Source organism: Miniopterus natalensis, chromosome 3 (assembly GCF_054644295.1).
Source record: "Miniopterus natalensis isolate mMinNat1 chromosome 3, mMinNat1.hap1, whole genome shotgun sequence".
NCBI classification, from domain to species: domain Eukaryota; kingdom Metazoa; phylum Chordata; class Mammalia; order Chiroptera; family Miniopteridae; genus Miniopterus; species Miniopterus natalensis.
In genome coordinates this window covers 36,990,180-37,015,162 of record NC_142083.1, presented here as the reverse complement: position 1 = coordinate 37,015,162, position 24,983 = coordinate 36,990,180, and the positions used below count along the sequence as shown (strand labels likewise).

Sequence of the window (24,983 nt, the reverse complement as noted above, 5' to 3'; positions counted from 1 at the left end):
ACGGTTCCAGTTGTAGGTGGGCTGGAAGGTGTTGCATGTCTCCAGGAGTTAATGAGTCCTGACAAAATGCAGAGTAGCTGGGACTGTAAAATGAGATGGCACGTTAATTCACGCAGCCTGGGACAGAGCAAAAGCATTGCTTTTTCCCCCACAACAAATCTCTGAAGGGCTGACTGTCTCCTTTAAGCTCTCCAGTTCATAGGAAAAGTAGATCCTTCGGAGGGGAACTTATTTCTTATGCTGGGAAATAGGGTGGTCTTCTCTAACAATTAGTTGGAATTTCTGTTGGAGCCACAGAGTGACCTCTATTGAGACCTGAGCTCCTTACAGAGTGAGGCCTAAGCAAAAAGGAAGAACTGACCAAGAAAGCTTTGAAACTTAATTATATTTAGTTGAAAAATCATAAAATTAAAGAGGAACCTATGAATCTAGGAATCTCAAAAGATCCTAAGGCTTCCCAGGGTGGTTACATGAATACCCAGATTTTGCAGAGCTTAAAAATCAACTGAGCACACATATTTTTAAAGAACTCCATGGAGACTTTGAACAGTTTTATATAGTTTCACATATGAGTCTTTCCATATCCATTGTCAGGAAAAGAGAGAAGTTATTTATAGTTATTGGAGCAAGGATTTAGACTGAAATATCTATATGGTTTTTATTCCAGGGCCACAGGATTCTGGAATAGACTTTATTGGAGAGAAAGGGAAGATGAGTGTTTTTCTCTAGACGTCTTTAGGACTGGAAGCTGCATTTTATAATTTAGTAGGAGTTCAGCTTGTAGGTTGATTGACTAAAATTTTAATAAGTTGTATGCATTCTGTGAAGATTAGTCTCTGAATTTATTATGACTGTGACCAAAAATGGCCCAAAGCAACAAGCGTCAGCAAAAGAGTGCCCCCCAAAAGGCTTAAAAAGCACACACCAAGATTCAGCTTGCCTAAGTGAAAAATACCGAATAGGTATTCGACTGTCAACTTTCAGTAGGAAAAAACCAAGCGAGCAATGGAACGCGGGTGAATTTTCCCTTCCTGTCATAGCTGCTCCCCGCAAGTGCTGCACTACTGGGTGAACTTTGCACTCCCCCTTCATTTTCACTTTCATAAGGGGATATTGGTGTTTGTGCATGAAGTGTGTATTTTACTGTGGTCTTACACAATATTAAAATTTCAAAGTAAAACAGACAGGTAAAAGACATTTATTGACACTGAGCGAAACATGTACAAGTGTTTCTGAAGACCGGCTGCAAACATTTCTGGTTTATTTTCTCGCACAGAGACCCATATCACTCTGAGGACAGAACGGCCGGCTTTCCTTTGTGGAAGAGCACACAACTGGCAGTGAGCTTTGCCAAGAGCAGGTCTTGCCCTTGAAGAACTGCAGGGCAGAGATGCTTCCCGTGAGTGGGAGTTGGTGTGCCCAGGCCTGGCAGGAAGGGCCAGATGAGGGAAATGAGGACACTACTGGAGTTTCGCTATTTACATCAAAATTGACCACACTGGAGCTTGCCTCTGGGCTCTCTTGAAAGATGTGGCTTGAAAAACAACCAGCATTAGGACTGAGAAAGTGCATCTGCAAAGCATGTGGCCCAGGTCATGAGAGTCCAAATTGTGTCCATAGGAGAGTGGCCTCCTGCTCAAAACCGTGCCCAAACAGCACACGTTGGTTGCACCGTGACTGTGACAGGTCACCACCAGGAGCAACCCCTCTGATGTTGCAAAGAGAAACTAGCACAGAGAAAGGCCTTTCCCACACCCTCCTCTGCCTTTGGGGCATTGAGGACACTTGAGTCAGCTGCTGTGATTGTGAAAGTTTGCCCATCACAAATATCAGTCTTCCCACTCAAACTGCTTCATCCAGGTCTTAAAGGCATTTCAAAAACCAGATGACTCAGTAGAAAATGCAATATGGAATTTTAGTCCAGAGTCGTAACTTTGAAAATATTTCTTCTTATTCAAGTTAATTTACCCTCCAGAAATCTGAAATTAGCTGTGGTAAGTTAACAATGATAGAAGCAGAGACGCTTTCAATAATTTAATTATTAGACTCATGGCCCCAAAAGGGGCTTGCATGAAATATTAACTATTACTCTTAAAGCAGTTTGGACACAGTCACACACACATCAGGAAAGGACAAAAAAATTCTCCCCAAAATGCCAGCGTTCTGTTTCGTTTGGAAAAACAGCGACAGCACAATTAGAGGTAAACAATATTTTCTTCGGCTTCATCTCCAGTTTCCCCGTCTTGTCTGGTCACTGTCTGTAGATTTAGCTTTGCTTCTGCTATACACGTCTGCAGCTCCGGGCCGTGTGGGTTTGAGTCATGGGGGGTTGGGAACGCATCCTCAGAGATGTCCAAATCTGTAACAGACAGACAGCACAGGTCACAGGAGAGTCAGCGGGACACCCACAAGGCAGGCAAACTATGACGCAGCCAGCCACAGGGAGAGTGGTGGACTCCGGCGAGGAAGAAACAAATCAGGTATCTAATGATTTAATCAGTATGGTGAAGATACCCTTGGCTGTGTGTACAGTTGTCTCCTGCGGCTAAAAATAACCTTTATAAGATACTCCCAGGGCAGTGTCAAGTAAACAGACTCATCGCCATTTGTGGGCTGTGAAGACAGTGCTACTGCTGAGAAAGGAGCACCCATTTACCTTTTTTTTTTTTTAATACTCACCAGAGGATATTTTTTCCATTGCTTTTCAGAGAGAGTGGAAGGGAGACAGAGAGAGAGAGAGAGAGAGACACTGATTGGCTGCCTCTCACATGTGCCCCAACCCAGGGCTAGCGATGGAGCCTACAACCGAGGTACATACCCTTGGCCAGAATCGAACCCAGGACCCTTCAGTCCACAGGCTGACACTCGAACCACTGAGCCAAACCAGCTAGGGCCCCATTTACTTTTTAAAAGGGGTTCAAGATCTTAGAAATACAGCGCATACTCTAGCTACTTGCAATTAACTATATTTTCACCTGCACAGCACCTTCCCTCAAATATCTCCAAGTCAAGAATTGACCTCAAGACAAATAACGTACCCGGGGTTTTGTCGATAGGGGTATGGGTGGGGAGAAAGGAGCTGAAGGAAGGAGGCCCTTTGGCCTCCCCTTTATGCAAATCCGTTAGCACGACACAAATCACTCAGCAAGAACAGCCGGGTTCCTGGGGAAAACGGTTCCACTATCAACTATGATTGGGCTTATTTTTCCTGTTACCTAGCAACAAAAGGGCATAGTCTATTCTTTTTTTTCTGGTAAAACTCTTTAATAGATGATTTAAAGGGGAGGCAAAGGGGAGTTTTTATTTGAAGAAAACAAAGGCTCCGGCTGCAAACCATTTCTCTGCACTTGTTCCGCTGACCGTCCTCCCCGAGGCTCAGCTACGTGGCAGGGCAGCAACCCACCAGCCCCAGCCGGAGGGGACAGCAGAGCAGGCGTGGGAACCGGGCAGGGAAGGTGTGTGGCCCGGAGGCCCGCCTGCTCCTTTCGTCAGGAACAAGGACCTGGACAGCCCCTGCCACGCTTATCCCAAGTCTCTATTATTAGACGGATGCACGGAATTGCTGGCATCCCAATGACAAAAATGTTCGTGACTTTTGCCACCTTGACAAGGATCTTTGGCTGTCAGAGAAAGCAGGAAGCAAGGCCTGGCAGGAATGAAGAGAGAAACGTCCTCACAGGGCTCCATCCTCAGAGATCTGGCACCTTTCACCCTCTGCTGCACCTTTTTATCATTTCTTCCCAGAGGAGGCAGGGCCAACGGAGGGGGCAGCCAGGGCCACAGGAAGCAGACAGGTTACCTGGTGGGACTGACCTGTGCCTCTGAAGCTGGAGGACCCCGGGAGAGGGAGGGAAGGCGGTGGTGAGGGGGAAAGGCTGCACTCCACAGCCCTGCTCCAAGGTCTAGGTCAGCCGTGATTCTAGGTGCCGATGGGCACAAAGGAAAAAATCCATTTACATTGGAGTGGCTTGATTTTACTGGCCTCGAATCCAAGTCCTGTACCTCAAATACTGGGAACTCACTAACTACTGAAAACACATCCACTGAAGATGCCTCTGACTACCACCGTGTCTAGCGCCTCCTCTGGGACTCTTCCACGTCTTACCTCCCTCATTTAATCAGGTAAACACCCCCCACCCCCCACCCCCAGGCAACGATCTCACTGTCAGAACTATATAACCAACCGAGAATGTTCTATGTCCTATTTCACCACAGTGGGAGACAAAGCATGCTCGTGTGGTCACAACACACTGTCATAATTTCAACTCTTTTTCCCAGCCATTGAATGAATAAGGTCATTTCACCTCTAAAACTAAATACTCCCAGTTAAACTACTGATGTTTAATATAACACAGTCTAAAAAAGAGAGAAGCCTACACAAATCTCAAAACTCCCATCCAGCAGATGCTGGCAGGCTGGAGAACAGTTCACCTGAGACACTGCAGCGCTGCCCCCTGGCACACAGGAGGTCCAGCCAGGGCACAAGAAATACTACTTGGAGAAGGAACAGTCATCCATGGAATGAGGCGGCTGGGAGGCGACTACCGACAATGTGACGGTGCCAGGCACAGTAGAGGCCCTAAAGCCATATAGTTCCCTTCCTCTGGGTGTGAACACTTGAGCGAAGAATCTACAAGACTGGCGAGTCTAGGTATCTGGAAGCCCCCTTCATGGTTTCAAGAGAAAACTTGTTCAAAAAGAGCTAAAGAGCCAAGTATGTATCAGAAAGAATCCTTTTATCTGACATTAAATTGTAGGCCCTAGTTCAGGAAGATAGAAAACCAAGAATGATTTCGGAGGGGGAGCAGTTCGTGTGCGCGCATGTGCGTAAGGGGGTATAGAAGTTGAATCAGAATTTTTTCAAATAAGAATAAAAATACATTTCTAGGCGAGAGCTTGCTGGACTCTAAAGTGAATGGCCCACGTTGTGATCCCAGATGTATTAGTGGAGGTGGCTGTGGTGTGTGTCACCTGGAGGGGAACTCAATTTCCTTCTCCGTGTTCCTTCTTGGTTTCTACCTGAACTGTTTAGGCAAGGTCAGACAGCTTGTCTTTGAAATTAAAAACCGTTCTGTGACTTCTGGTTTTATTACTCCACTTCAGCCCTGAAAAAACTCCAGCACAGCAATTGTGTATTTCTCAAGGTCAGCCACCTTTTTCCACACTTTTTACCCTAGAGAGCGTAATCATCATATAGAACCCTAAACTCAAAAAACATTTGTTAAATAAACCTCACTGATTCAGAAAGCAGAATTCTTGGGGAGTAAAGTTAATCATCCCATTTGACTTGTGATCAAAATGCCTGCAAATTGCTGGACATAAAAATAGAATACCTCATTTTTTTAAATAAGCAAAGTGATATTAATACAGTCATAATTTGGTCAACTAAAAACCAAATGCTACTATAATGAAACAAAACTTCAAACTGTAAAGAACCTTTCAATCTAGTGTCTCAACACAACTTTCCCTCTTAGTTGACATAACAGAAATCCCTTACCATTCCCTGGAAACTAAACAGAGTGAGCATTGTTGACCTTAAAATAAGGACACATATGATGAAACACATGAAAGCCCAAAGGCCTAGTTAAACCAAGAGCAGAGGTAGAATCTTGCTTGGTACCATTTTTTTTCTAGTTAATTTTTATCCTGATCCTAAAACTTTGTCCTGCACGAGACATTTTCTCAGAGCCACCGCAGAGTCTAAGTTAGCTTTCGGATGCCTTCTGCACTGACACCCAGACAGTTCCCTAGATCTCCCTGTTTTTAGCCCTTAGTTTCAACCTGTTGGTTGACATTTGCATTTATCATTTTCACACTTTTCGCTGCTCACCCGCTGTTGGAACGTCAAACTACCAGGGGAGCGAATCCGGGTCTGGGACGGCACACGACCGTGGAAGTCAGCTCCTGAAAAGCTGAGGCCGGCGGGCGGTAAAGTTGGCCTTCCCTTCATCGGCTCGCCATCATCGTTATTCTTTTGAGCCAACTGAAGCATTGGTTGTTTTCAAGACCAGACTATAAACTCAAGGTATAAAATGCACCCATGTGCCATATTAAAAATGAACAAAGTGCCTCCTAAACGAGAAGTGAATGAAATCTTTTAAACCACAGGGTAAAATGTGACCTTTGGCAAGTCATTTCCCTTCCTCTTGGCTTTAGTTCCGATGGATTGAGCTGAAATCAGCATTTGGGCCTCTTAAGCTTCTTACACTATATAAGAATTTTTACATCTATGTTTTGGCTCAGTGACTCACCAAATAACAGTCTAGAGGTGCAACAAATACATGCAGTTTTCAACTGCCCATGCTCAAGAAATGCACATTTGTTACCTTAAGTTATATTTAAAATAATGTTTTTAGGGTAATTTCCAGATGTATGCCCTGGCCCCCATCCCTTCCGTCTTCCCAACAGCATGTATTTGAGTTGAGCCCCATACAGTCCTCCAGGATGGGATTTGGAAAGAGACCTGATGAATGCGGGACAACGCCCATGGTCCAGACCTGTACTCAATCTTTCCTTCTATAAACGGCCCATTTAAGGGGAACTTGTCATCGAGAACAGGCTTCTGACAAGTCAGAGAGGGCTGCCTATCATTTAAAAATATTTAATTAATGTAGTCTTCACCTTTGTCTGCATTTTCTGAAGAGAAAAGCATTTTAAATTATGATAACTTCTAAAAAAAAGCTTTATTAAACTTTAAAAGCACTGGTATAATTTTCATTATGAAGATCAACTCTCAAGGTCTGAATGCAGCGCCACAGTGTGCCCAGTGGCCAGGCACCCAGCAGCCCAGTGTGACAAAAACTACGCCGAGCCTGGGGCTGAGAGACTGGGCCTTGTTCAGCCAGGTCGCACCCTGCCCCATTCTCCCCAGCGAAACTCACGACACCGAGGTCCGTGTCTTCTGGGTCTTGGCTCTGTTCTTGTTTATTTTAATGAAGCGTTCTGACTTGCACTTATTACTCTCTCCCCTGTGCATGTTCCTAAAATCAAAATTCACACTCTCCTAAAATAACTCTACCTCCAAAAAATTTTGTCGTTAATGTTCCAAGTCTGCAAAATAAGTCATATTCCCTGTTTAATGATTGATTCATGCTTACACTGTGAAACATTTAAAAAATCGTTTCCTGATGGCATTACTGGCAATCATTCTTTTTTCTCAGGAGCACTAATATGCAGCACTTTCCTTCTAATGGAAAACACGTATTGTACAAAGCACGAGGTGTCTTCAGAGCAAAGGAAAATTGGTCTCTGTCCCTTATTTTGCTCAACTCCATTTTCCAGAGTGAGCCACAAACAGGATGTGAGCCTCTGGCACGAAAACCAGCCTGGAATTGATATCTGAAGCCGGCGGACTCACTGAGCGTTCTGATTCCCTTCACTACGCCTCAGGTACCAATCCTGCGCCTGAAACAAAATAGCCAAAGTGTGCTCTCAGGTGTGTGTGTGCGCGCGTGTGTGTGCGGGAGGGTGGGGGGTGGGGTGTGCATGTGCAAGTGTGTAACATAAGGAAGCAAACTATTACTTTTTAAAGGTGTGGCAGAGTCAGGCTTTATTTTCCTACCAGTGATGAACGTATTTGGAATAATCAATGCTGGTTCTCTAGGTAATGCTGACAAGAAACAGCAACCGAAGCACAGTACAAGGGAGACGCGCTTATGTCACACAGGTCATGCCACGACGCGCCAGTCCTCCGTCGTCTGAGCTTTGACTTGCCCTCACCCTTTCTCCCCAGAGGGTGCCAGCGTTAAGGAATCACGATCTTAACGTCAGCCAGCTCCACGGGAGGACGGGGCCATTACGTCTGCCTTCCCCTCTTCTTTGAGAGACATTTCAAAAACTGTGGTTTTTATTATTTCAAAAAAAGTTTCTCTAAACAGAATGCTTGATAGGTATTAACAATGAGAATACAGTAGTCAAGTAAGTTGATGAAACGCTGGGTAAATCAAGTTTCTTTATTGACAGAGTGCTCAGAACTTTAACAGGCTCACCTATGTTATAAATCTCAAGGGACAAACAGAGCCCGGCATTCCCTGAACTCAGCAGGTGTTCCCACGGTGCACTCTGCCGTGTTGTGTCCATGTAGCGCACTTTGGGGGATACTGCACTAGAAATGATACACCTATTGCCGACTAAGAAAGCGACAATCAGTGACCAAGGTGCCAGGATAAATCAGGGGTGGGAAGCTGGGAATAGGTGAGGTTTCCCAAATTCAGAAACTCTTAGCTCTGCATATAATGTCTATAGTGGACCCAGGCAATAAACAGCAATGGCTGCTGAAATCATTAGGAGAAAAGCTAATAGGAAACTTTCTAATGGAATGGATCCAGCTGAGAACATCTGAACCCACAGGTCGACCTTAATATCATAAAAAGAGAAACAGACATGGTACGCCGCCTAATGGGAAATATGCAACATATACAACACAGGAAATATACAACACCATTTATGAATATTTTTTCATGTCAAAAAATAAACCCTGTATCTAGTCAAACTTCAAACATATTCCCAACTACCAGATTATAGGAAATATAGGGGCAAAAAATATGTTAAGTGACAGCACAGGGATACAATCAACAAAATCCAGAATGTAAGAAATTTTTCAGAAAATAATCTTCCCCCAAAAAAGTCTTTTAAATACACAATCCACCCTGACTGGTGTTGCTCAGTTGGTTGAGCATCGACACAAAGGTTGCCGGTTCAGTTTCCCATCAGGGCACATGCCTGGCTTGTGGGCTTGGTCCCCACTAGGGGGCGTGCAGGAAGCAGCCTATCAGTGCTTCTCTATCACACTGATGTTTCTCTCTCTCCCTCTCCCTTACCCTCTCTCTAAAATCAATCAAAACATATAAAAAAAAAAAAGTAAATAAACAACCCAGTCTTTTCAACAAATTGTAAGGCTTTCTTTTAAAAGGGACAGGAGAACTTTAAATTAAAAGAGACTTAAGAGATATACAAACCAAATGCAGCATATGAAGTTATCTGGATCCCAATTCAAACAAACCAAGGGGGGAAAAATCGAGACAATCAGAGAAATTCAAGTACTGACAGTATGACCTCAAGGAAAAATTGTAAAAATGTTTAAGTGTAGTATGATATTGTGTTGATGTTTAAAAATAAAAATAAAAAGAGTCCATGTCTTTTAAAGAAAGATACTAAGGTATTTTTGGATGAAATGACAGGATGTCCTGGATTTGCTCTAAGATAACCCAACCTGAGAGGAGAGAAACGAGCACGGCTGAGCTAGAATTGACCGTGTGCTGGTAATCGTTAACGCTGGGAGCTCATTAAAGAATTCTCTCTGCTTTTGTGAAATTTTCCATGATATATTTTTAAAGTCCATAGTTGGACTATAAAATTATAAAGGTTTCACTGTTATTACAACAGCATAGCTTCTATGTATCTGATGTAAACGGCACACTGTAGCAATAAATTAGAGGCCTTTTCTGGATGCTGAGTGTGTTTCGATGAATTTTAACGCAACTGTGTGACAAGGCATCGGCAGGTGTCACGTATGGGTTTATATCTACGTAGAAAGATACATGATTTGCAGAAACCTATTCCATAAAATAGATGAGGTTCATTTGAGTTTATAGCTACCCATAAAAAATAATACAGATTCAGGTATGGCCTTTGCTCTTGCCTAAATAATCTAACATCTCCTATGTGAAATATAATTTAGAAGAGAGCTCATTTTATACCCTGGGTGCACTTGGCCGTGGCAATGACTTAATAAGGTTCTCTTGGGGGAGGAAAACAAGACGGCGGCGCAGGTAACAGCTGCGCCCGCCGCCTCCCGCAAACACATCAAAATTACAACTAAAATACAGAACCACCAGCACTCACAGCCTCCTGAGATCTGGCTGAACAGAAGCCCCACAGCCAGGGGACTTAAGGAGCATCGAGACCAGTAGGAGGGACGAAGACACAGGCGGACAGGGGCCGGATCGGGGAGACACGGCCGCGGGCCCATACCCGGTGCCGCCAGTTAAACCCGGGAGGGAATCTCGGCGGTGGGGGTTCCCCAGAGGAATGAGGGGTCCCAGCCCCACAGCAGGCCCCCAGCCCAGGGCTCCAAGGCCGGGAAGAGACGTCCCTACAACGCTGGGCTGTGAAACCAGCGGGGACTGTCCCTGAGGGTCGCGGAGGCTGCGGGAGCCCCAGCAGCTCCTCTAAAGGGCCCGGCACGGACTCACTCGGACGCTCCCTCTGAGCCCAGCGCCGGGAGCAGCCTGAAAGGACCCGGGACACTCGGGAGGAACTAACCTGCCTGGAATCCGGGCGAGAGCTGGAGGGGCGGCTTCCTCCCAGGCAGAAGGGCTGGCGGAGGCCATGGCTCCCTTGGCGAGTCCTCCCCGCACACAGCCGGCAGGCAGGCGCCATATTTGAATCGCCAGCGCCTGACTCCCACCTTTGGCCCCGCCCCGTGATTCCAGGAGGCCCCGCCCCTCCCCACCTGCAGGATTATCCAGGCCATTTCCAGGCGCTTTTCTATGCAAGTGGCCTCTCGAGCCTCATGCTTAGGACTTTCCTAAAATCTCTCAAACAAGCAGCAGCTGCCCCATACAGCTTGATAAGGGGCCCCAGGCCTGGCACTAGCAGCAGCCTGCACTGGCTCATAGCTTGGCCTCTCCTGGGCACCTCCAACCCCAGCACAAGTTGCAGCCAACTATGGTTTGCTGAGTAGCTCATGCTGGGGGGCCCTGGGCAAGGCACTGGCACAAGCTGACTTTGCACCTCCTGGGAGGCCCCACAGACAGTGCACCTGGTGGTCAGACTCAACCACACTGGATTACAGCCCTACCACATCCATGAGCGACACACTCAAAGGGCGCACTTGGTGAACACCAAAACTCCACTGAAGTAAATCCTGCTCCATAGGGGTGTCTCCAGCACAGCAGCTCTTTGGCTGTAGTTGCAGCTGGTCCTCACAGCTGATTGGCCTGGGAGTCAATTCCTCCCAGGGACACCAACAGCAACCAAGGCTCAACTACAACAGGACAGTGCACACAGCCCAACACAGGGGAGCACCTGGAAGGCCTAGCTCAGGTGACTGGGGAGGCTGAGCCACTGGACCCTACAGGACACCTACTACACAAAGCCACTCTACAAATTCCAGAAGACATAGCAGCTCTACCTAATTCATAGAAACAAACACCTGGAAGCAGCCAAAATGTGGAGGCAAAGAAACATGTCACAAAGGAAAGAACAGAAGAAATCTCCAGAAAAGGAACTAAATGAAATAGACCCAAGTAATCTAACAGATACAGAATTCAGAATTTTATTTATAAGGATGTTTAAGGATATTAGTAAGAGTATGATGAAAATAATTGAGAAAATCGACGCTACATGAACTGAAATGAAGAATAATTTACTGGGAATCAACAGTACAGTAGAGGACGCTGAGAATCAAATCAGCAATTTGGAACATGAGGAAACAAAAAACACCCAACCAGAAGAGCAAAACGAAAAAAGAATCCAGATATATGAAGATAGTATAAGGAGTCTCTCAGACAACTTCAAGAGGCCCAACATTCATATTATTGGGGTGCCAGAAGGAGAGGAAAGAGAGCAAGGAATTGAAAACCTATTTGAAAAAATGACAGAAAGCTTCCCTACCTGGGGAAAGAAATAGACTTACGAGTCCAGGAAGCACAGAGGGTCCCAAACAAGAGGAACCCAAGGAGGCCCACAGCAAGACACATCATAATTAAAATGCCAAAGGTTAAGGACAAACAGATAATCTTAAAAGCAGCAAGAGAAAAGCAGTTAGTTACCTACAAGGGAGCCCCCATACGACTGTCAGTGGATTTCTCAACAGAAACCTTGCAGGCCAGAAGGGAGTGGCAAGAAATATTCAAAGTGATGAAAAACATGGAACTACAACCAAGACTACTCTACCCAGCAAAGCTATCATTTAGAATAGAAGGTCAGATAAAGAGCTTCTCAGACAAGGAAAAGCTAAAGGAGTTCATCACCACCAGACCAGCACTACAGGAAATGTTGAAGGGTCTTCTTTAAGAAGAAGCTAATGAACAAAAGAATCTGACGAACTAAATAGATCCAGAGACATTGACACATGTAACAGACGATCATATTTCAGAGGGAAGAGGGAAGAGGGAAGGGGGGTGCAGGGTGGGAAGAGATTAACCAAAGAAGTTATATGCATATATGCATAACCCATGGACATAGTCAATAATGGGGTGAAGGCCTGGGGAGGGGGTGGGAGCAAAGTGGAGGGGATCAATTGGGGGGGGAAATAGGACTCCTGTAATACTTTCAACAATAAAGATTAAAAAAATAATAAAGTTTTCTTGGAACTTGGATTCCTATTCTTCAGCCTTTGGAGTTTACTTAACACTAAAACGCAACATTTAAGAAACAGGAAGTAAAAGTAGTATGTTTAGTCCAACAATATCAAAGTAAATTTCAGCTCATAACAATGGTGTCACTACATGTTTGTACTTCAGAAGGATGAATGGATTAGTGAATAGCTGATCCAGAGACTCTACCTAATCTAACTAGAGGAGTGGGGATCAGCAATTTGAAATTCTTATGTTCAGAAAGTACCTTAAAATTTTATTTAGTCTAATCCCTCTCTTCTCAGAGGAATGAAACTGAAAATCAAGATAGCACTGCTTCACAGGGCTTCTCTCCTGAGGGCACTAGCAGTATTTGCCTGGAGTCAGGCATCCCGTGGAACCCTCACACCGGCCCGCGGTGGTGGCGACCACGGAACACGATGGCGCCCAGAGCCAGCGCAGAGACAGGCCCAACCCAAAGCAGAACACAGCTCGGGACGAAAGAAGCCGCAGAGAACCCCCAAAAGGCAGTTAGTATCTTCAAAGAGACATTTAAAAGGTACTTCAGCCACAAAACAAGAGCAAGAGTCTATAAAATAGGAACGACAGGAGAATCAGAAATATTTCTCAGAAATTAAAAATATGATAGCGGAGTTATTTTTTAATCGATGCAACACTAGGAGGTTAAAGATAAAATCTCCCAGAAAGGAGTACAAAAACATGAAGAGATAGAAGGAAAAAGAAGGGAAAAAACCAACAGAAAAATCAGAGAATCCAAGAGGCCCAAGTTATAACCAGAAATAGTTCCAGTAAAAACAAAAGAGAAGTTGTTGTTTTTTTTAAAAAAAGAAAATTTCCCAGAATCAAAAGAAATGTCTCTAGATTGAAAGAGCCTAATCAATAACCAGGAAAAATGATTTTTAACAAGAGACCACAGTAAGGCCTGTTAAACAGTTCTCCCAGAAAGGGGTAAAAGGAGCGTTCCAGAATCTTCCAAACGCGGGGCCGGGTTCAGATCTGAACGGCATCAGGCTTCTCAGCAGCAACCCTGGGAAGTGGAAGGATCAACTCCCTCAAAATTCTGAAGGAAAGTAATTTTTATCTAGAATTTTAAGCCCAGATATATTATAAAAACCAAGCGAAAAGTAGCAAAGATTAATAAATGAAATGAAAAAGACATTTCAATTAATTTGGAAAAACGTGTGCTTTCATTACAGCATCTTAGGGAATCTGGAGATGTGCTCCACCAAATAAAAAAAATGCCATTGCGGAGAGTCCGGGACTGAGGACAGGGACCCAACGGGGAGAGATGTGAAGGGAAGCCCAGGGCAGCTGCGGAGCGTCCTGAGAGCAACAAGGACACGTGGGGACAGGACAGAGGACGCTGGACGGGAAATTCCCAAGAAGGAAAATGAAGCTGATAGGCATCGGATATGTTCACTGCGTGTGAAATACTGTTCATCAGTTTCTGAGAGGTGGAGGAGCTTTGGGGAAAACAGCGGAGGCAGGAAAGAAGCAAGCGGATGAAAAATCAGGCAGATGGTTCCAAGTCTCGTCAAGGACATTATTTTAAGTAGCTTCTGCCCATGCAATTGATTTTCCTCTATTTTGAAAAAGCTCAGCTCTCCCAAATGTTTTCTTTGCCAATCTTCAAGTGCCCACATATAACTTGTAAATATGATTTCTCTGAAAACTACTTCTCAAAGTACAAAATGTATTGAGCCCATTCAAAAACAATCAATGTGTCTGTGTAATTGACAGTGGACACTTTTGAAATTCCAAAATCTGCTGTTAGAAAAAAATTTTATGAACAGGTAATTCACAGAAGAGGAACCCTAAAAAGCCAATAAAACAAAAGGTACTAAGTGTCTATAATTAGGGAGGTACAGACTGAAAGAATGAGTCACTATTTCTTACCCATGATACTGGCGAAAATTTAGAAGCCTAACAGTCCTAAGTGTTGGGGAGTATCTTAGGAAACTAGAATTCTCATATTTAGCCGCTGACAGTGATATTACTCAACTTTAGAGAGAAATCAGAGAGAAATTCTCGGCAAAACCACAGGCATCCCTACCACTTCCAGGTGTTATATAATCTAAATAAACTCATTCATGTGCACAAGGAGATGTGTATAAAAGGATGTTTACTGAGACTCAGTTGTAATAGAAAAAAATTGGAAACATCCTAATTGCTCATTAGTAGGGTAATGAATATGCTCTTATTTATTCATATAATGGAATAGTATGCAGCAGTTTAGAATGAACTATTTGTGCTACATGTAAGAATATGCATTGAGTGAACAAAACAAGTTGCAAAAGACATACACACTAGCATATATACATACATATATATGGAAAGAGGGAGAGAGAAGGAAGGGGAGGGATAGGCTATTTAAGTGTTAAAAACAAAAAATATGTTATTTATGACCCTGGCAGGGTAGGTCAGTTGGTTAGAGCTTCGTTCTGATAGGCCAGGGTTGTGGGTTTGATCCCTGGTCAGGGCACAGGCAGGAGGCACCCAATGAATAAATAAATAAGTGGAGCAACAAATCAATGCTCCTCTCTCCCTCTCTCTCTCTTTCTCTAATCAATAAATAAAAATTTTAAAAACAGAAAAAATATATAATTTATGGATACATATATATGTAGTGATAGCATAAAAACATACTGTGGAAATGATATATACCAATTACAGAATACTGGCTAACTCTAGGAAAAAAGATAAGGGGAAGGAACTTCATATCTGTAACATTTCTTTTAAAAAAGGCCAAGAAATACCTAAAGCAAATATGGCAAAATGTTAACATTTATTAAATGCATGCCCAATACATATTTTCTATACTTTTCTGTAAGTTTATAATTTTTCATAATTAAAACTTTTATGTTAAAAATACATTAAAATACACAGCAAGCGATTGCAACTGTGTTCTTTATTTGTATCTTGAGTCAAAAAAACAAACAACTACCTGGATGAAGTACACACACACACACACACATTTACAAAACAACTGTAAATTTCAATACTGACTCTATGTTGATATTATGGAATTTTGTTCATTTTTTCCTTGGTGTGATAATAGTTTAAAAAATAGAGCCTTACCTTTTAGAGATATATATTGAAACGTTATGGATTAATAAGTGTTTGCACATGATTTTTAGATATTGCTTCAAAATAATACAGGGTGTGTGTTGGGGGGCAGGGGTCTAGCTGAAACATGGCTGGCCCTAAGTACCTAAATTTTTGCAGTTGGGTGGCTGTTACACTTCTGCTTAGTTTTGTACATGTCTGAAATTGTCCATAATACATTCAGGTAGGAAAAAAAAATGCCAAGTTCAATTTTTAAATCAAAACAAATTAAGATATTCAAACCTTGGAGTCCCTGCTAAAAAGCAAGGACAAGTTTCTAAGAGTGCGCTGAACGGAACGACAGGTAGGTCTCCAGCGACAAGGACAGGGCGGTATTTTCATGGCACTGGGTCCTCTGAAGGGTGCAGAGGCCAGGGGCCTCTCAGTGCCATGCCCTTCAAGTGGACTCTGGAAACTGCCTGCTGCATGACCCTGCTCACCCACACAGAAAGAGTTACGCCTCTCATTCTGCTGAGAGAAGGGGGACTGAACTCATTTCTCTGGCAGGTAAACGACACAGGAGATCAACCTAGGAATTGTAACGCTGCACTTACTTCTTACTGGTTCAGTGGAGGGAAAGGCGGCTGGGCAAGTTCTTAAGCATACAAGACCCAGTGTTTTTCTCTAAACCAGAAAAAGGCAAGCAATTAGACCGAACACACCCAAGCTAATTAGTTCTACCTACTTCTTAATAATTATGTTATTATCAGACCAAAATAAAACGGCGTCCAGTTTTTGAAAGGTCTACAAACGAGGGTATTTTTCTCTTGATCAACTGCAAAACTATGAGATGTCAGAGAGCTTTTGTTGTCAGAGCAACATAAAATTCTTTTTAGAAATTTAGAAGCATTATTTTCACAACCCTTATTTGTTTGCAATAACATTTGCCAAGAAACCAAACCCTGAAATACCTTTTTCAGCGCAGCCTGAAGTTTATGCTATTCAAAAATGATGGTAATTTTAAAAGTGCACCTTCACATGTAGAAAATGTTTTGTTCAGTGCAGAGTTTCATAGCCTCGGCATTCTTTTCACATTTATGTTTGTTATCCGAGTAAAAATACTATATTATATTTCCAAAAATTGAATTTAAATTCTTTTCTATAAGTTATACAATTAAAGATGTGGGCAGTTTGCAGAGCAGAGGCAAAATTAGGACTTTAAACTACCAAAAGAGAACATCTGTATCACACAATAAACTGCTCTACTCCCTAGAGCCAGCTCTCCCAATTTTAAATTGTCTTATGCATACAAATGTCATATGAAGCTCCTCTACTTGTTAATACCTGTGCTTTCTGACCTGGGACCTGGGACTAACACTGGAGCCTAAGGAAGCTTGCTAATTTCCCTTTAATTATCCACCAGCAGACACGAATCCCAATTTAACTTTTCTTCAGTGGAATTGGCCAGAAAGAAAGGATCATGAAGAGTAGCCTCAGCTACTCCCTTAGTGACCAGCAGTCCCCGTTTTTTCTAGACGGCTGAGGGCCACAAAGCACGTGGCCCTGGGAGAGCCCACTCCCTCGCAGAGTAGCGAGGTGCCAGCCCAGATAACTACCATGAAGACAGGACTTCCTGCTCAACGGCTGATGACCACCACCCACAGCTGGACACCACGCCAGAGGCCTCCAGAGGGAGCTTCCAGACGTGGTGGCCAGGTCGGGCTTCAGAGAGACAGCATCTGAGCCGAGCCTGGCAGGCTGACCAGCACGTCTAAGGAAGAGGTGGCCTCCTGTGGACGTATTTCACAGGAACAGGGGGAAAACAGTTGTCAAGTTTGGCTGCAATATGTTTGTGAAGATCAATAAGGGGGGGGTGGGTGCTGGAAAAGATCTTGAATGGGAGTGTTGGGAGTTTTAACCCTAGGGAGAAGCTTGGCAGCTACTGGTGATCAAGACCCCTCTGTGGTCCCCTATCAATCTACATGCTTGGCTTCACCTGCGGGTAGTGCCGCCCTGAATTTAGAAATTCAGCTTCAGGAGCAGGAGGAGGGGAACTGTATTGCCCCTGATTTCTGCTTGCCTAGAATAAGTCCACATTTAGCCAATTAAGCTTTCATTCTTTGTCGATTAGTAGAGGGTATGTCAACATAAAAGCTGGGTTGAGCTTCTTATCTATTCATTCCTCAATAAGCACTGAGAGCCTGGTGTGTGCCCCGTACTGGGCTGGACTCCAGGGAAACCAAGTTGAACACGATCTTGTCTCACCACCCAGTTTATAGTCCATACAATCACTTCAAAAACTGTTTCAGTTTCTTAAAAGTTAAGTAGGTACCTATTCTAGGAGCAATTTTCTTCCTAGGTATTTATCCAAGAGAAATGAAAACATAATTCACAAAAAGCCTTGTACCAGAATAATCACAGCAGCATTATCCATAATAGCAAAAAACTAGAAATAAGCCAGGTGTCCATCAAAAGAAGAATCACTAAGTCAATGGTAAATTTATCAATGCAAGTTTACTCAGCAATAAAAGGGAAGCAACTATGGATTCATGCAACAGCATGGATGAATTGCCAAAATAATATGCTGAGTGAAAAAAAAACCCAAAAAACTGGACACAAAAAGATATAGTGTCTGATTCCATTCGAGAAAAAGCAAAATTAACCTGTGGCGATGGAAAGTGGATGAGCATTTGCTCCTGGGGTTGGGGATTGGTTGGAGAGAGGGAACTTTCTGGAGTGATAGAAACATTCTGTGCCTTGCTGTTCTTTTTACAAAACTGATTGAACGATAGAGTTACAGCTGAGCATTTCGCTGTATGCAAATTATATCTCAGTCAATAAACTATAAAGGGCATCTTGGAGCCTAAAGGGGAAAAAGTGACAAAATATGGTGGGAAGTAATAAAAGGGTCTCGGGCACTTCGGGATCACACAGGAGGGGCTCCTAACCCAGAGAGGGTGCGGATAGAGTCGGGAAGAAAGTGAAAGATGGGTAAGAGTTAAGCAGGCTGGGAACAAAGGCTGGAGGGGAGGACATTCCCAACAGAGGAAATACACGTACAAGAGGTAGGGGGGCTGCCCCTTTGCATGACCGAGGGAACCTCAGATGGCTGGACCGCAGGGTAAGAATGGACAGAACAGTGTGAGACTAAGGCCCAGAGATCAGAGGCCGCCTGTGCTTCATCAGGGATGGCGGACTTGAGCACATGGCATGTCCGAATAAGCCCAAGAAAGCTGACCCAGGCAAGCCCTAAGAGGACCGGACAGGAACCCTTATCCACAGGCCCAAACGCTGGCCTGGGGGCCAAGCAGCGCTCTATCTTAAACCCATCAGGCTGAATTTAGATTTCAAAAGACAACCCATGTGGTAAATTGTGTTGGGATATGTCACTTAGATTTCAACTGTTCCCAAGGGAGAAAAAAATGTCTTTGAAGGGGGTGCCACAGGCAATGGATTTATTTCAACATCGGCTTACGCCAGTGTTTTTTCCTGTGTATTTCAAGAAATAGTAGCCCTGCAGGGTGGTGGGCTGGAGAGGAGGCTGCTGTGGTTGAGTAGGTTTGGGAAGTGCCACTTCTGGGAATTCACGGCGCACACGAGCTCAACAAAAGTTCTGAAAAGTTGCGTAGTCCCCAAACCAGCATTTCTCAGCATTACCCGATATGGGAGCCTTTTATCATGTAAAACCCAGACAGCCAGTAGAGCTGCGGAACACTTTTTTGAGACGTGCCCTCTTAGATAATACCCGAAGGAGACAGAGTAAGTCTCAGGTCACCAGAGCAACCATCTGGGGCGCAGTCCAGTGGCTCAAGCGACCCAGCGCCCTTCCTACTGATCTACCCCCTTTCTTAACACAAAGTAGAGTGGTAACAGTGGTAACGACCGTGTCTATTGAGTGCTTCCGAAGTTCCAAGTATGTTTGTCTCATCTTACTTAATTCTCCTACCACCTACCAAGCAGAAGTCCAATTTTACAGATAAGAAAACAGACACACCAAGTAAGTTTAGACACTTGTTTGAAATTTCACAGGTAATAAACAGCAAAGCTGGAACACGAACCCAGACACGGTGTCCAGGCTTCTGTATTAACCACTGTGCAGCGACCGTCCCCACTGTTCAGTATCCATCGGCCGCGTTCCTTCACGCCTGCGTTTGCTCATCCATTCCCTTATTCACTTAGCCAATTCACGTATCGAATTCCTCACTTAACAGTGATACTACTGATAAATGCATGTAAAGTTCGTTACACTGGAAAAGCATGTTTTTAGTCTACTTTTGATGAAACTTGGTTGGGAAGGTGGGAGAGGGTGGATTCTTCATCTTCTCACCTTTGAATGACAGGGAAATATCCCATCACCTACTTTCCTCACAGGAACAGGTCTGGCCTTGGTCATTTTGGTCAAAAACAATATTTGCCAAACAGGTTTCAACCCGAGTAGATTTCTGGGTCAGTCCTGACTCAGTTATATGACCAAGCCTTTCATGAAAAATACTTTCTGAATTTTCCTGAACCATGTACTCAAAGTTAACTAATAGTCTCTCTAAAGAAAACCCTGAAAATAATCTCTAAAAAACAATGAAAATCATCACCAATTGCTATCACCGTAAGTGCTGTAAATTTGCAGAACTATGTATTTATAGAAATACTGTAAGTTTGTTTCAGAAAATAAATCTTTTTCCTTTGAACCCACTTTGATTTATAAAAATAAAAATTTAATTGTGTCCCTATGTGGGTGGGTGGATGGGTGTGTCTAGGTGTGTGTGGGTATCTGAATATTTGAAGTACTGCGGCAGGCAAGAGACTGAATCTGACAAACACACCTGCCATATCTGTATATCAATATTTCTACATCTCTTATCTGATGAATACAAAGAGGAAATGTTTTAATTTACTGGTAGCAGCACTTGCAAAAAAATGCTTCCACATTCCTACCAGGAGCAATGATAACTTCTTAGAGTAGGATAACTTTAATGTGATTTTCCCCAGTACTTCCTTTGCTCTTAGGCTCACACAGTTCAGATTCAGGCCCCCCCCCCCCCCCCCCCCCTTCATTAAGGCCTCTCAGAGCAGAGGGAGCTCATAAAAGATGAATTTAGTATCTGATCTTTCACAATGCTTTACCTCAGGCTGCTTGTTCAGCATAAAAAACCTTAAAAATTTTTAATCCTATGTATGTAGTTGAGTCAAGCACCCTAAGAGAAAGCTAAACACCCGCCCCCCTTGCGGCATTACTGCAGCCTCCTCTCAAGGGGGATGTGATTCCAGTGCGGGGTCCCAGGGGGCCGTCAGTGGGCAGCTGTGCTCCCTCATGCTGGAGCCTCAATGCAAAATCCGAGCTCGTGACTCCACACACACCAACGGACCATCACATTTTGGCCAAAATTGTTCCTTGTGCTTCCTCCCTCCAACCTATGTGCCCATGAAAAGGAGTCTGCACATGCAAGACTTAGCGTATTTCAGAGCTCATGCTGAACAGAAGCATCAAGATCTAAAAATACAGGATGAGCTCTACTGGCGTATAATGTCCTGCAGATCTGGATACGTGAACGAGTTATCAAAAATAGCACGACTGGGTAGGAACAAATTCATCAGGAGTCAGAAGTGTAACTTGCTCACTGGAAGTGATACCAGCTTTGAAACCTTTAGTTTCTTAAAAGAGGGTTCAAGTGTAATCAAATGGAATATACATTCAGCTCCTATATTCTTGTTATAAGAACATCCACAAAATAGAAACATATGGAAGTAAAGACAACACAATATGCGTACGCTTAAGCTTATATAATTTTAAGAATATGTAACAGCACCGTATTTACTATGCTAAAAGAAGAAGAAAACATTCCAGCATAGCTCAACAGTTAACTTCAAGGGCGCATCTTAAATGACAAGAATACAAGCCCAAGATCCTAAACACGCAGATTCCAGAAGCTTTTGGCAAAGCCAAGTATGCGAAACCTCCTTGACTCCTAATATCACACCGGCCCATCTGCTGCCATCTGCCTCTAGCAAATGCCAGCGTCTTCCCTGGATGGAAACACGCTTCCTTTCTGAATCATTCCTACAAAGACATCCAGAAACACGGCCTACCACCATTGAGCATGACTGCCCTGAATCTGGGGGGAAACCAACGCCATAGCCTTCTGTCGGTAATCCAGGGGAGTGCAGAATTCCCTCGTCTAAATGACCAGCGTCTCACATGAATGCGGGGAACACGTGCAGGCTCCCATACCGATAGCCCAAGGAGAGGCCAAGCCCAACGAGAAACGAGAACTTCAAAATCCAGAATCTACGAGAAAGGACCGAGGCTTCCGAAGACACGTGAGAAAACAGAATGTTAAACCACCTTCTCATTCTGGGTTCCACGTGAAGGGGGCTTTGGGCATATAATCCCTGTTTTTGTCGCTGGTGGATTTATGAGACTCGGCGCGCAATGCCTTTCCTGCAGTGTTACAACATTCTGTGTGATTAATTGATTGCAAATCATCGCACAGGGTGCCAAGATCTCTGGTAGGAAGCAGGTCATTAAATAAAATGAGCTCTGCCAATGTTTTGCTTGTAAATGTTGCTTCCAAAGCCTTAGAGCACCATTCCTTCCAAAATGGCCTCACTTCACCAGAGGCGCAGCGTCTCCTGTATTTCTGGTGGATGGTCCAAATATTCTGTATTGAATCCAAACATTCTGCATGCTATGCTGCAGGGAGGAAAAGCTGTGGTGTGATGAAAGCTGCACAGAGAGAGGTGTGGAAAAGAGTGGCCATGAATGTAACTGCACGGCCTCTCTGTGAAACTGTTCCGCAAAGGCTCGGGGTCCTTTGTGCATAACTGGGAACCCCGTAAGGCTACACTCTTTCTGAGGTAAAATTTCAAACCAAGCATTAACATATCGAATTAAATTGAATTAATGTCTCATCCAGAGAGAGAACGGATACCCTGGCCCCTTATCCAAGGAAGCTCAGCAGTGATTTATCATGGCAAATTAACATCTCCACAGATCAAAACTCAGGCCCAGGCTTATTTATTATCTGGCTCGAAGTCTGCAGAGAACAACAGGGACGAGCCTTCTCCCGCAGCCAGCTGTGCCTGGGAGCCGGCCAGCCGAGAGCGCAGAGGTGCCTTTCAGTCCGGCTGGGGGACCGCGAAGGGATGTATTTCTTAAGATGCCACCGCACTTGATTTTAAGATTGCTATGTGTGATATTTCAGGCAATATTTTAAAGCTGACAAGTAGAAGGTCCTGCCAGGGAAACTGGTTCACAGTCTAGGAGCGTATTTAACTAAACATATAGTAATTGTTTTGCCTGGGGAGATACACTGGACTGTTAAATAGGATTTAGCAGAAGAAAAGGGTTTATGAAAGTATTTCATTGATGCTGAGCTGGCTACCCATGTTTAATGCACTGGTGCTCGAGCTACTTTATGGTTAAAAAAGAAACAGCCCAGTGAACATATTAAGTTGACTAATAGTTACTGATACAACAATTAAATGCTAAATTGTTTATGTGCTATCTTCCTAAAATGACAGCAGTGGATGCATTTCCGCTTGTTTAGACTATATTAAAGCATTTTATGGAAAACACACTTAAGTTTTTATTTGCTACACATGGCCATATGGGACTATATGTATGATGATCTAAATGGAAAAATAACTCATATAAAAAGATGCTCTCCGGAGTTGTACAGAGTGCCTATACCAAACTGATACATAGGCCTGGGCCTCAGTAAGCAAAGCTGTTTCAGCATTCGGGAGGAAGAAGAGCTGGTGACTGTTAGCATTGCTGCCTAGTGCCCGGGAGGGGAGGGGAGGGGAGGGGAGGGGAGGGGGGGGAGGGGAGGGGAGGGGAGGGGAGGGGAGGGGAGGGGAGGGGAGGGGAGGGGAGGGGAGGGGAGGGGAGGGGAGGGGAGGGGAGGGGAGTAGTCTCGCAGTTACCCTGGCATTTTAAGGATGCCATCTAGTATTAGGCTCAGTGAAATAAATCAGACAGAGAAAGACAAATACCATATGATTTCACAGACATGTGGAATCTAAAGAACAAAATAAACCAACAAAACAGAAACAAACTCATAGAGGGAGAGAACAAACTGGGGGACTGGGTGAGAAAGGTGAAGGGATTGAGAAGCACAAGCTGGTAGTTACCGAGCAGTCGGGATGGAAAGCACAGCGCAGGGCGCGGAGCGAGAATGCTGCCGCGACTCCGTATGGTGGCACGGGGTGTTAGAATTATCAGGGATCACATTATAAATTACATCACTGACCCCTATGCCGCACACCTGAAACTAACATAAAATAATATAGAATATAAAAAAAAAAAAAACAAAAAAAGAAGGCCATCTAACATACACCCAGCTTGCAAACGTGTTGACACTCACTGGGTCCGTGAGCCAGCCTGAGGCACTGCCCAGCGGCCTGCATGAGCCCCCCTCCCACTCCACAGCTCTCCTCGCTTTTCTCAGCCTCTTCCAGCTCTCGTTGCTGCTAAAGACTGCGAACCCAACTCCTTCGTTCACATCATAAATATTATTAGCTGTTCGTTATGCCAAACTCTGTGCTTGGTGCTTGTGATGGAGCAATTAAAGAAGACACAGGTCATTCTCAACCCCCATGAAGCTGATTCCATTGTGGGGCAGACAGACATTACGTAAATTATTACACAGGTAATTAATTGCAATTATGATAAGTGCTAATAAGAGATGCTTCCCAAACCAGGAGGAGTATGACCTCAATTTAAGTAGAGAGAAAAAAAGTTAGACCACCTGTTCTTATCAATAAAGTTCTACCGGACCACAGCTAAGCTCATTCTTTACGCATTGCCCATGGCTGCTTGCCAGCTGCAAGGGCAGAGAGTTGACTACATGCGACCAAGACCTGATGCCCAAAAAGACAAAAATATTCACCTTTAAGGAAAAGTTTGCCACCCACTGAACCAGATGGTCACATTCTTTGTAGGGAAACATAAAATAACAGTCCTCAGTTGAACGCTCCACATTTTAATCAAACCCTAAAAATGGAATCCCCGTGGTCGGGTGGACATAGGAGCGAGGAAAGACAGTCCTAGGGTTTTGACCCGCGGGCAGGGCGACGCTTCCTCGCCAGTTTGGGATTGCCACCCCACGAGTCATTGCTTAGGTACGCTTGGTATGTAAACAGTTACAAACTTCCCTTCCAGGCCCAGCCCTTAGTCACTTTGAGAATAAAAGCCGCATTACAGCAGAGCAGTCCAAGGGGGCCCATCGACCACAAACATGTGTATATATGTACTTGTATGTATATATATTTTTCTTGTTTTAAGCTAAGGATAACCCAAGGCCAGGCCCAACCTCTGGAATCTTTTATACTGACTGGACTCCCCCGTCAGCAGCTTGCTCAAACCAAACTGGAGCCCAGGGTGGGGATGAGCAGGCACCACATGGCTGGCTGGCGGGCTGCCTCTGAATCCACCCACCTGCTGGTTTTGCTCTCCTGCTGCGTACTGGGCTCTGCGCGCTAAGGCCGGATGGCCCTGGCCCAGTTGGCTCGCACAGTCAATCTGCCCCCAGAGAACTATGCAATCAGGAAGTTGGCAGTCAGCACCCGTGGCTCACCAGGCTCTACAAGCCAATGGCATGTTTCCCTTTCCTGGTACAA

At 44.3% G+C, this 24,983-nt stretch overlaps 1 protein-coding gene across 2 annotated transcripts in view; it reads right to left on the bottom strand.

Moving 5' to 3' along the window:
- Positions 1-1,160: 1,160 nt before the first annotated feature.
- Positions 1,161-24,983, bottom strand: part of ARHGEF28 (Rho guanine nucleotide exchange factor 28) — a 159,640-nt gene continuing 135,817 nt past the window's right edge. For both annotated transcript variants that reach the window (XM_087815412.1, XM_087815411.1), the window contains one exon: positions 1,161-2,359. In XM_087815412.1, coding sequence (XP_087671538.1) covers positions 2,196-2,359 — 164 coding nt within the window. In that variant the 3' untranslated portion in view covers positions 1,161-2,195. The remainder of the gene's footprint in view (positions 2,360-24,983) is intronic.